This window comes from Cnephaeus nilssonii, assembly GCF_951640355.1.
Source record: "Cnephaeus nilssonii genome assembly, chromosome: 14".
Lineage (NCBI taxonomy): Eukaryota > Metazoa > Chordata > Mammalia > Chiroptera > Vespertilionidae > Cnephaeus > Cnephaeus nilssonii.
In genome coordinates, this window is record NC_137085.1 from 8,101,344 (window position 1) to 8,114,221 (window position 12,878).

The 12,878-nt window shown below is 40.8% G+C and overlaps 1 protein-coding gene across 5 annotated transcripts in view; it reads left to right on the plus strand.

Annotated features, from left to right (window-relative positions):
• Window positions 1-12,878, plus strand: part of NR6A1 (nuclear receptor subfamily 6 group A member 1) — a 177,128-nt gene that overhangs the window by 138,113 nt on the left and 26,137 nt on the right. For all 5 annotated transcript variants that reach the window (XM_079790888.1, XM_079790891.1, XM_079790889.1 and 2 more), the window contains 2 exons: window positions 5,549-5,791; window positions 11,464-11,519. In XM_079790888.1, the coding sequence (XP_079647014.1) occupies window positions 5,549-5,791; window positions 11,464-11,519 (299 nt within the window). The remainder of the gene's footprint in view (window positions 1-5,548; window positions 5,792-11,463; window positions 11,520-12,878) is intronic.

The following is a 12,878-nucleotide window of genomic DNA, read 5'->3' on the forward strand; positions in this document are numbered from 1 at the left end:
GTGTAGTGGAGGAGAAGTTTATGAGTAGAGCAGACATCCTATGATTTTTACTTATTTCTGTTAAATTCTATGTTTGCAAATAAAATTTGGAGGGTACCTATTTCTAATTTCAATGCTGCCACACTTCCTGAGGCCTTTGCCTTCACTTCAGATGGTGGCAACCTGTGAAACTGAGTGGAGTCAGTCCTTAGACTGTGCAGCTGATCAAGGAGTTGGAACCAGTAATCCAGTTGAAACAGATCCCCTTTGTTTTAAATACCCGTTAGCTAGGCAAGTTCCAGATTGCCTGAAATGTCAGTATAATTTTGGTCAAGGGAGCAGCTGTGCTCTCCATTTCCTAAATCTGGCCTTCATCACAGTCTGAAAAGCAGGTTTTGATAAAAATCAGTTTCCAAATGTAATATGTGTAACCTAAGCCCTTGGAATGGGTAAAATGCTCTTCTTGGGGGTGGGGGAGGTATTTTTGTTAACAGCAGGGCTGAGTCAGGTATGAGAGTAAGAAGTGTTTTGGTTACAAAGCTTGGTCTGTATTTAACCAAATTAAAATAGAACTGGTCACTAATATGAAGGTACTTAGTGTTCACTCACAGAATGGTAAGAATACCTCTAGTTCTTTGTTTTCACAGATTTTGTTGTGACTCATGTTGTTTCTTTGGCTTAAAAAAAAAAAAAAAGCTGCAGCACTAAAGCTCAATTTTGATTCATACCATCCTCTTCCTGCACCCACCCCCATAAAAGGTAGTTTGGTATTATGGGAAGTTTGTCTTTGGAAAAGTAGTAAGGTTGCACCAGCTCCATCACTGGCTGATTTACTATGTGTCCTTGGGTGAATCACTTTACTTTTCTGAACCTGGGCAAGTAATTTTTCCTTTCTTCCTCCCTCCCTCCCTCCCTCCCTCCCAAATTTATTTCTGTTTAAAAATGCTCAAGAGACTTTAAAAAGGCCCCAAAGCCCAGAGGCATCCAGGTTTAATTTAAGATCATCCTGAGTTGGTGTCTGTCCGTTTTTCCTTTTATGAGGCATCAATTTGATCCTTGTTAATGAGACACCTCTAATTCTAGTTGGATCGTGGCAATTTCTTGTGACTCCCGGTATCTGTCATAAATGGCTATCCATTTGTGAATGATGAGAAATATAATACCAGAAATAATCACGAGATGCCTGCAGATTCTACTTGAATATCCTTTCTGCATTATTCTTCGCAACCAGGCCCAGTGATTATCAGTTTGAGTAGCGGAGACCATGATGAGTGTCACTTGCAATGACTGGTATTAAATGCAGCTCTTACAGAACAGAAACCAGCAACACCCTTCAAGATGAAACACCCTATCTTTTTCTTAATAAAAATAAAATACATAAGAAAAACTAAAACGTTAAACTTTTTAACTTTTTGTTTTTGAACTTCTTTTACTTTCCAAGTAAGTTTTTATTTTGAAAGTATATCCGGATTACAGGTAATTCTCCTTAAAAGCCATTGTTCTTATGTTTATCTTTTTAAAATGCACCTGAATCTCTCCTAGTTAAAAACAAAACAAAACATATACTTAAATCTGTTGCTTCCTACAAAATGTTTATCAATCGAATGGAACAATCCTACTCAAAATACGAATTTTATTTCTTTACCACTCACCTGTTTAACCAGTTCCTGAAAGGCTCTCAGTAGTGATCTTTGAGCCTTTCTTATTCCTCACACTTTTGACCTACATTGCATTTGACGGTGCTCTTTTCTTTTTAAACATATTTTTATTGATTTCAGACAGGAAGGAAGAAGGAAAGAGAGATAGAAACATCAATGATAAGAGAGAATCAGTGATTGGCTGACTTCTGCACACCCCCTATTGGGGATTAAGCCTGCAACCCAGGCATGTGCCCTTGACGGGAATCGAACCTGGGACCCTTCAGTCCACAGACCAACGCTCCATCCACTGAGCCAAATCGGCCAGGGCAGTGCTCTTTTCTTTGTAAACTGCTTTTGTTCCTTATCTTTCTTATAGTCATGGATTTTTATTTTACCTGTTTCTTCTTTGATCATGTCATTTCACTTTCCTTCCCTTAACCTCTTCCCTTCCCTTCTCTTTGTTTCAGGTTTCATCCTTCTGCTGCTTCTCCACACATCTTCCTTCTTGGAGTATTTGCCATTATTTCAACTCTTCCATATGTTGTTGGCTCCCAAATCCTTCACTCTAGCCTTAACCATTGCCCCCTAAATAACTGCCTGTGGAATATTTCTGCTTGACTCACCCATCATCCTCTCTTAAACTAAAGTCATTGATTTTTGTCTCTCACTCAGCTGTTGCTTTTCAACTTTTCTATTAGCGATACCACATTTTTCATAGCCACCTTGGTTTAGAATCTCCAGTTTATTTTTGACACTTTCTTATCTCCTCCTCCTCTCCATCCCCCTCTGGAACCTAGATGGCCCATGCCATCCACCTGCACATCTTTGTGAAATTAATATTCCTAATCTTACTTTATTCCAGACATATCTCTATTTTAAAATCTCAGTAGCTTTTTATGAGTAGGGTAAATTCTATTGCAGTCTATTCCAAATTACTTTTCTAGACTCATCTCTGACGATCTATGTATATAAAAGCCTAAACGACCGTTTGACCAGTAGATAAGATGCCCACTGACCACCAGGGGGCAGACGCTCAATGCACAGGCCTGGAAACATGGAACAGACTGATAAATCTTAGAGGGAAGGGGAGAAGGCGGGAAGATATTAACCAAAGATCTTATATGTATACTAGAGGCCCGTTGCTGCCTCTCACAATCCGGGACCCCCTCGGGGGATGTTGGAGAGCTGGTTTCAGCCTGATCCCACAGGCCAGGTTGAGGGACCCCACCTGTGCACGGGCCTCTAGTTCTTCCATAAGATCTTACTATTTAACTGTAATAGATAATATCCTGCGCAGTTCCCTCAAACACTCCTTATATTCATTTTCCTTCCTTTTGCCATGGATGATGTCATTTCCCTTTCCTGAAGTGCCCTGCTAGCTTTTCTTTTTAACCTTTTTATTGTGAAATACAACACTTAGAGAAAAATACATAAAACACAAGTGTGCTGTTTAATGGATTACTATAAAGCTAGCACCACCCAAGTCAAGAAATAGAACATTTTGCCAGGATCCAGAAGCTCTTCTTCACCCCAGCACTTGCCTCACTGTTTCTTTCCCCTCTGTGCTTGTTTTTTGTTTTGTTTTGTTTTGATTCATTTAATGTAAATGGAATCCTATAGTATTTTTTTCTGACTTATTTTACCCAACATTGTACAAGTCATCTTTGTTGTTGCAGTAGTTCAAATATATTTACTGCTGTGTAGTATTCCATTGTATGAATTGCTCTGTCTATAGCAATGTTGCAAATTTTTGTCAGGTTCTAATCTTACAGAAAACCTATCTTTAATAACAATAGCACAACTATCATTTATTGTGTATTACTATATCTGAGGCATTATATTAAGCAGTATGAAAGGTCTCAGATTCTGGTGCAGAACTGTCTGCTTTTTCTGGCTCTGCTGCCTACTAGCTATGGGATCTTGGGCATATTTCTTAACCTATGTGTAGTTCATGTTTTCCACCAGCAAAAGAATATAATAGTAATATTCACTTATAGAGTTATGAGGCGTGAGTGAATTATTATATGTAACACATATAGAACAAAGCTTGTCATGTAATAAGCTCTAGGTATATGTTAATTGTTATTATTGTATGCCTACATCATTTACTCCCTAGTAACTTCATGAGGTGAGTGCTAATGTCATCTGTTTTACAGTTGATAGTGAGACTTAGAGAATTGAGCCCGTGGTTACAAAGCTAGGAAGTGATCCAGCTTCCTGCAGATGTATATACTGACACAAATGTACACAACTTAATTAAAAGAAAGTTTTCCCAATATTTTATCCTTACTACATGAGATTTACTTTGATATTTTCTATTTTATCCAAAAATACTAGTCATGATACTATGGGTTATGACTTGTAATTTGGAAAGCCCTGCACATACCATTTTTTTCATTTACTAGAGGCCCAGTGCACGAAATGCATGTATGGGTAGGGTCCCTAGCGGCTGCCGGCTGCCAGCTGGGGCCTCCCTTCCCCAGCTTCCAGCTGCCGGCAAGGACCTTCCTTCATTCTACACTGCCCCCTGGTGGTTAGCGCACGTTATAGAGAGCGATCAAACTCCTGGTCGGTCGAACTCCCGAGGGGACACCTTGCATATTAGGCTTTTATATATATACTAGTAGCCCATTTGCAGGAAGAATCCTGCAAGCGGCCACTGTGGCCGCGTGCGCTGCTGCTGCCGCCGCCTTTGCAGCCACGGTGCCTGCACCCGCACACCGCTGCCGCCCGCCCCACTCCATCCCGTCCCGCCCCGCCCCACCCCGCCCCACTCCATCCCGCCCCGCCTGGGCTTTCCCTCTGGCAGCCACCTTGCTTTCTGCTTTTCCTCCCTCTTCCTTCTAAGTTGTCTTCAGTCTTCACTCCTCCCTCCCTCAGTGTATGCAAATTAACCGCCATCTTTGTTGGGTAATTTGTATACTTGCCCTGATTGGCTGATGGGTGTGGCTTTTCCTGTGGGCGTGGCTTGGGCGTAGCGAAGGTGCGGTCAATTTGCATATTACTATTTTATTAGGTAGGATATAGATGTCCATTCATTCAATAAAATGAGCATTTTCTCTGTAGCAATCATGGTGTCAGAAGTTGCTGTTAATAATCTCTTTGAGACTTAACCTGCAATGTAACCTTGGTTAGTTATAAGTAAGGAGTCCTTCTGCTTTTATAAAACAAGAACTTAAGAATTGTAAAATTCTGGTCAGATTGATGACCAGATTTGTTTATAAATATTTTTGTTCTCATTTACTTATTATTCCTGCTAAATAATGTAGAGATGGAACTTGCATTTATTTGTGCAGCTGTATGTCATGGGTGCTCTGAAAAGATGTTGCTAGGGCTCTGGACCTGGTTCAGATTGTTATTAATCTTCTAGGCCAACCATATCAGCTGCCTTATTCATTATTTCTTTGGATTTGACGTTTTTGCCTCTGAAAAATTGTGTTCATAGAGACTCCAACCAAGTTCTGTATCTACCCTTACTTATCTCAGCAGGGGTGTTAAAATTAGAAGGAATGAAATTTAATATGATAGTTCCTGCACTAGAATAATTTCTGATTTTTAAAAAATTTTAAAGCTTGTTCTTAAGATTTAGAAGACTGCAGCCAAGGGTAAAAGTGATGAGCTGCGGCTGAAGAAGCTAAGGGAGAGGGAGGAGTCAAGGATATCTCCCAGTTCTGACTTGGATATTGGCCCAAGTGATGATAAAAACTAGGGAGAGGAACACGAGTTCTTTTTTCTGATAGGCTGTATTTGTGGTATCTGCAGGTAGATGCAGGGATCTGTTCCTAGGACAAGGGTTCTAAAGATGCCCCTGTTTGTCAGTTATCCTGGAGACGGTAATGTTCTTGATCTATCCAGGGCAGCATTGTTTGTTTTAAAACTGCAGGCTTAAAGCCATTATTCCCACTGTATTCTAACTTGAATATGTTCAGTTTCTGTTCCAGATGATCGGGCTGAACAACGAACCTGTCTCATTTGTGGGGACCGCGCCACAGGCTTGCACTATGGAATCATCTCCTGTGAGGGCTGCAAAGGGTTTTTCAAGCGGAGCATTTGCAACAAGCGGGTATATCGGTGCAGCCGTGACAAGAACTGTGTCATGTCTCGGAAGCAGAGGAACAGGTGCCAGTACTGCCGTCTGCTCAAATGCCTCCAGATGGGGATGAACCGGAAGGGTGAGTGGTGCTTGTGGCTCTACTATCCACACTTCATCCATCACTTTACCTTTAGTGTCAGCTGTTAAGCCTTGGAGTTATTCATTTCCAAGCCTGCACTATATGCCTGGCTCTATACTATGTACTCATAGCCCAAAAATGAATCTGACACAGTTCCTGCCTACAGGGACCTCCCAGACTACGTGGGGAGAAAGACTCGTGAGATGTTAAGGATTCTGTGAGAATGAATGCACAGTCTTCATGTGGCAAGACCCCAATTAACAATCAAGTGCTAACTGGGATTCATATGCTCCACTAGTTCTTCTCTCAGGGTGTGATGACAGGAAGCGGGGATTTTTGATGAAAAGATAAGAAGTTAGTAGGTCCTCTGAATGTGATATCATTTTGTTTGTTAGAATCATGGCAAACTCAGAAGCTAGGTATGCTCAGGAGTCTGCAACCATGTTGGTGAAGAATTTGGAATTTATTGGGAAGCTTTCTAAGAGTCATTAGCCCAGATGACAAAACTAAACGGGTATTTTAAGAGGATTTATCCAGAGGGCAGAAGGACTTGAAGAGGGGAAAGTAATGCCATAAGATGGGGAGATGTGGGAGAAGCTCACCTGGTAGGAGCTGGTGACATACTGGCTATTGGGCAGCACCAAAAGTTGAAGTTGAAGATTTGTATTAATAGTACTGACCCTCCCGCCCAGCCGGTGTAGCTCAGTAGTTGAGTGTTGACCTATAAACCAGGAGGTCATGGTTCGATTCCTGGTCAGGGCACATGCCCAGTTTGCAGGCTCAATCCCCAATAGGGGGTGTGCAGGAGGCAGCTGGTCAGTGATTTTCTCTCATCATTGATATTTCTATTTCTCCTTCTCCCTTCCTCTCTGAAATCAATAAAAATATATTTTAAAAAATAGTACTGACCCTCCCAGGAAAAAAAGTCAGAATAAAAAAGCAAGGTGGGGCAAAATGTTGGCCTTGATAATGCCGGGTTTGAGGTACATACAGATGTCCACCAAGGAAATTGGACATCTAGAATTGGAACTGAGGTGATAAGCCCTGCCTGCAAGATGGAGTTGTTGGCATAGAAGTGGTAAGATTTTGTTAGTGGGTAGAAATCACCCAAAGAGAACTTGGATACAGAAGAAGAGAGCCAGTGTCCCAACTGTAGGATGTTTTCATGGATGGTGGAGAGGAGTAGTTCAGTGGAAAGCATGGAGGCTCTGGAGGCAGAGGTTGGTGACAGACTAGTTCTGTGACCTTGGGCAGTTTGTTTTTTATCTCTGATGCTCAGTTATCTTACCTGTAATATGGTCTGATAATACTTAACCTTTCAGAGTTCTGTAGAGAATTAATGTGACAATGTATAAGAAGTACCCAGCAAGGTGTTAGGGGTTGATTAATATGCAGGGGTGGGAGGTTAGTCTGATTTAATGAACTGGTCAAATTGATCTATAGCATTAAAGAGTGCAGGCATCCAGATTGTTTTTTGTGGGGTTTTGTTGTTGTTGTTAATCCTCACCTGAGGATATTTTTTCCATTGCCTTTCACAGAGTAGAAGGGAGTGGGAAGGGGGAGAGAGAGAGAGAAAGAGAGAAAAACATCGATGTACAACACATTGACTGGTTGCCTGCCACACATACCCAGACGGGGCGGGGAGCGAACTGGCAACCAAGGAATCTAACCTGCGACCATTTGGTGCTTAGGCCAGCGCTTTGACCTTTGAGCAACACTGGCCAGAGCCAGATTGCTTTTTTTATTGTGTGGGATAAGAAGAATCTTTTGAAAATTTGCCCATTATGAAAAAAGGTAAAAGAGATATAGGAGAAGGTCATTGAGATAAATTTAAATCATTTATTTATAATACTAATATTTTTGAGCACTGTGTGTACCAAAAACTCTTCTGCACTTTCTATGCATTATCTCATACACACAACCAACCCTCTTACTATTACCCTCAATTTACAGGTGCAGTTTAGGGAGGTAATATGATTTACCCCAGTTATTAGTTTAGTGGTGGTGTCAATGTAAGAATGGCCAAACCTGTAGAGAATTTTCATAAAAATGTATTTGAGCCATAAAGAGAATATACCTGGAAGCAGGTATATCAGACTGAGAGAGATCAGTGCTTCGGAGAACAACAGTTTGCTGTTTCTTTTACGAATTTTGAGATTAAGAAGGGAATGTAAGGAAGATTACAGGGCAGTTAAGATTATGCGCTGTCTTCAGGGTGGTCATGTGGATTGGATTACAGGGTAGTTAAGATTATGTGCTCTCTTGAGGATGGTTTATTTCAAAGGTGTGGTAACCTAGATGCACAGAAACAATGGACAGGGCTTGCTTAAGGCAAAGATAAATCTTTTACTAAAGAAGTAATATGTTTGGGACGTGACTACCCACCATGACCTTCCCAGTTAGGAATTTATGATCAGATCACCTTGTGAGGTTACTTTCCATAGAATCCCTTTTTTTTTTTTTGTCCACACTAGCCACCAGTATCAAACAAGAAATGTCTAGAAGAGAGTTTGTGGTCATCTGCCCACCTTCACCTGATTTGGCGTTGTTCTCTAATTTTTTTTAATCTCCCTTTGTTACCCTCACTGTGAAAAAAAATTTTTTTTTGTTTGATTTTTGGTGGGGTTTTGTTTGTTTATTTCACTGTGAAGATTTTATCAAAGCATATTTGTGGGTTGCATTCTTGACTAAGATGAATCATCCTGCTTATTCGGTTGGTGTGTGAGATTCTGAGGCTTCCAGCCAAACTCACCTGTTTTCGGGAAGAAGGAGCTTAACCTCTTAACCTTTGTAACCATAGCCAGATGACTGGAGGGATGGGAGGGATGGGAGGGATGGGAGCTGCCTGCCAGGCCCATTCGAATGCTGAGCAAGCAGGCTCAGCTGCCTGGTGAAGGCTTCCTCTAAGAAGGAAACACTGCCACCTCCTGGTTGATGCTGGGAAAGTGCAATTAAAGTTGCCATTGGAATATTTGGGGGAATACTTAAGGAATCAGGAACTGTCCTGCATGGAAATGTGATTTTCAACACATAGTTTTATGCCTTTTTCAAAACCTATAAAATTATACACCACAAATTTTACTGTATATAGTGTTTGTTTGTTGGTTTGTTTATTTTTTAAAGTAACCTGTGTATGGGAGGAAGTGCAGACTGTGACAAACAAATCTAACTGAAGGGAATGGGAAGAAAGGAGCTGACCTTGATAAAGCAGTGTATTGATTTTATACTATAAGGTTGAAGAAAAAAAGAACTGCATGCAAACAAAACACCCTAGTTTGTAAATTTGTTTCAGAGTTCTCACTACTTTATTTGGGAACTAGAGTTGAACTGACAAGTAAATAAATATGTTGTAGATAATGAGAATCAGGTTTCTCACATCAGAGAAAGAAGTGATAAATCAGGAAAGGGAAAGAATAGAATGAAACCTCTGGTGCCAGATTGAAATCAGAGTGATCAACATGGACTCATGCTTAGGAGGACTGATAAAAATATAGAGAGAAAGTGTGTAGATGCATGAGTTGGTGTACATATATATAGGTGTCCATTGAAAGTGGCTAAAGCAGTGATAACGCAGTAGCAATGAGCATGCCCGGCCTGGTTTCTAAATATCAATAAAAGGAATCCTTGGAGAATTGATTGATTCTAGGACTGAGGCAGGGGAAATGTAAGGTGAGCCTGGATGGGCCTTGGCCAGGTAGCTTAGTAGTTAGAGCATCGAAAGAGGGCTCCCAGACAACCAGACATGATTCTAACATGGGCTATGTATGTGGCTATGTATGTTTTTCCCTCCAAATTCACAGTAGGAAAGACTATGTTGCCTCCATTTCACAGATGAAGATACTAAGGCTCCAGCAAAGTTGAGAATGGAACCTTAGTTTTTTAACTCCTGTGTTTGGAGAAAAGGGGCTGGGGAGAGGGAAGGATTAGTTCCTGAGTACCTACTTTATAAGCCAGGCTCTATGCTTGGTTCTTGAGCTGTATTGTTTTATATCTAATCTTTACAATAGCCCATAAAACAAGCCCCTCTTTATTCTTCAGTAAATTTTATTTATTCTGAAGTTTTATTTATTCAGAGATGTGAAGAAATTTGTCTATATGTACAGACAAGGCAGAAACAGGATTAGACCCAAACTTGTTTAATTTTGAAGTGTATAATCTAAGGATACCAAGAATGACGTCTGCTTTAAGGAAAACGAACTTCCTATCAGCCTTTCAGTTACCACAGGTACTGTTATGATTCGAGCCCTCACCTTTTGAGGCAACCAAACCTACCCCAAGGACTTCCTACATTCTTCATGGTAATTTTTTTTCAAGTAGGTATATTATAGCAAAGCTTGTTCTCATATGATGTCATTAGTTTATCCTCTTACTCCCTCCAAACCACCCTCCGCAGTGGCCATCACGGATTTTTCAAAAATGGCAGCCTGACCTTATCCCTTTCCTGCATTCTGTCATCCTCAGGCTCCTCTGCTAAAGGGCATACTCTCAGCCTGGCATTCAAAGCTCTCTGTGATCTGGCCTCAGTTGGCCTCTCCAGCCTCATCTCTTGCTGCTCTTCTCTCTCTGGCTCTCTTCCCCTCGTCCATCCAGATTGAACCACTGGAAATTCCCAGAAAGAGGCCTCCATGCTCACTTGCAGCTTTTCTGTGTGCTCTTCACTCAACTTGGAGACCTTTTTCCTGCCTGCATAAATCCTGATCATCTGTTAAGATTCAGTTTTGAAGTTGTCTTTTTTAGGAAGCTTTTCCAGACACCAGAGGCTGGAAATTGCAAATTAGGGGTTTCTTCTTTTGCCCCCATACTAAGTGCTCCATCAACATGATAGTAATAGTATTAGTAGTTGTAATTCTTAATGAGATTAGTACTATTTAAAGGATGCTTTTTACAGTTAGAAAATGCTAAATAGCCCTAGCTGGTTTGGCTCAGTGGATAGAGCGTTGGCCTACAGACTGAAGGGTCCCGGCTTCGATTCCGCTCAAGGGCACATGCCCAGGTTGTGGGCTCGATCCCCAATAGGGAGCGTGCAGGAGGCAGCCAATCGATGATTCTCTCTCATCATTGATGTTTCTATCTCTCTCTCCCTTCCTCTCTGAAATTAATAAAAATATTTTTTGAAAAAAAGAAAATGCTAAATAACTTTTTCCTTTTGTTGAATTGCCTAAGTGGAAAATCAATGGCAAGGGAACTCTCCTGACTGCCTTCATAGGGAGGAACGATGAAAGTCAATATTCTGATTAATTTAAAAAAATAAATAAATAAAAACGCATTCTTCTCATTCAACAAGTTAGACTCAAACTTACACGGGAAATAAACAATATTTAAGAATGAAAATATTCTTTCTATTCCTCTCCTGAATTTACCAAAGTCTTCAGATGTGTCATCCTAATAGGATATTTGTAACTGTGGGACTATTAATAATGTAGTCAGGTTGGTTGAGCATATTGAATGTAGAAAGGATGTATAGTGTGTACCCAGCACTTTGGGGCCCAAAAAGTATCTGCTGCCTATGAGGTAGCCTGGAATAAGAGTATGTGCTTTGAGGCCAGAAAGACTTGTGTTTTAGTCTTGGCTTCACTAATTACTGCCCTGTGCTTTTGGCTAAAGAAGTTCTCTTTTAGTGCCTAGACTTCTGTGGGCATGCTTCTCACTCTCTTGCTTGTGTTTCCTTTCAGCAATCAGAGAAGATGGCATGCCTGGAGGCCGGAATAAGAGCATTGGGCCAGTCCAGGTGAGTTCTAGGTCACACTCTGATCCATCCTGGAAGCTTACCTTGATCCTCTCATCTGCTACTGGGATTGTGGGTTCATATGGTAGTTCTGTTTTTAATTTTTTTGAGAAACCTCTATACCATTTTCCATAGTGGCCACATCATTTTTACATTCCCACACTGCCATGCACAAGGGTTCCAATTTTCCACATCCTATCCAGATATATTTCCTGTTTTTTCTTTCTTTCTGATAACGGCTATCTTGATAGGTATGCAGTGATATCTCATTGAGATTTTGATTTGCATTTCAAATCATGTTGAACATCTTTTCATATACCTGTTGGCTGTTTGTATGTTTTCTTTGGAGAAATGTCTATTAAAATCTTTTGACCATTTTTAAGACAGGTTGTTTTTTTTTTTACATTGAGTTGCAGGAATTCCCTATGTATCTTGGATATTAATCCTTTATCAGATATATGGCTTGCAAGTATTGTCTGTCATTCTGTAGTTTGTTCACTTTGTTGACTGTTTCTTTTACTTTGCTGAAGTATATTAGTTTGATGTAATCCCATTTACCTATTTTTGCTTTTGTTGATTGTGCTTTTGGTGTCATATTCCACTGGCTGGGTAGTTCAGTTGGTTAGAGTGTCATACCAATACCCAAGGTTTTGGGTTTGATCATTGGTCAGGGTACTACAGGAATCAATTAATGAATGCGTAAGTAAATGAAACTGATGTTTCTCTCTTCTCCTTCTCCCCGCCCCTCTTACTCTCTCAAATCAATTAAAAAGTATTGCCAAGAAGCTTTTTCTTTGTGCTTTTTCAGAAGTTTTATATTTTCGGGTCTTATATTTAAATATTTAATTCATGTTGAGCTGACTTTTATGTATGATGAGATTCTAATTTCATTCTTTTGCTTACGGATATCCAGTCTACCCGACACTTGTGGAAGAGACTATCCTTTCCCCATTGTGTAGTCTTGGCATCTTTGTCAAAGATCTTTTGACCATACACTGAGTGGCCAGATTATTATGATTTCTAAACGCATTATAATCTGGCCACTCAGTGTGTATAAATATATATATTAGAGGCCTGGTGCATGAATTCGTGCATGGGTGGGGTCCGGCCAGTCTGGCCAGGGGGAGGGGACATGGGCGGTTGGCCAGCCTGCCTGCTGGCCTAACTCCTGGTCGAGGGGACAATTTGCAAATTAGCCTTTTATTATATAGGATATACACTGAGTGGCCAGATGATTATGCATTCAGCAATCATAATAATACTAGCGTTCCCGTTGCAGGAAAAATCCTGCAATAGGGTTTCCTGCTGCACTCTACCCTGCCCTGCCTGCTCTCCTCCCTTGTCCCCCGCCCCGCGTTCTCC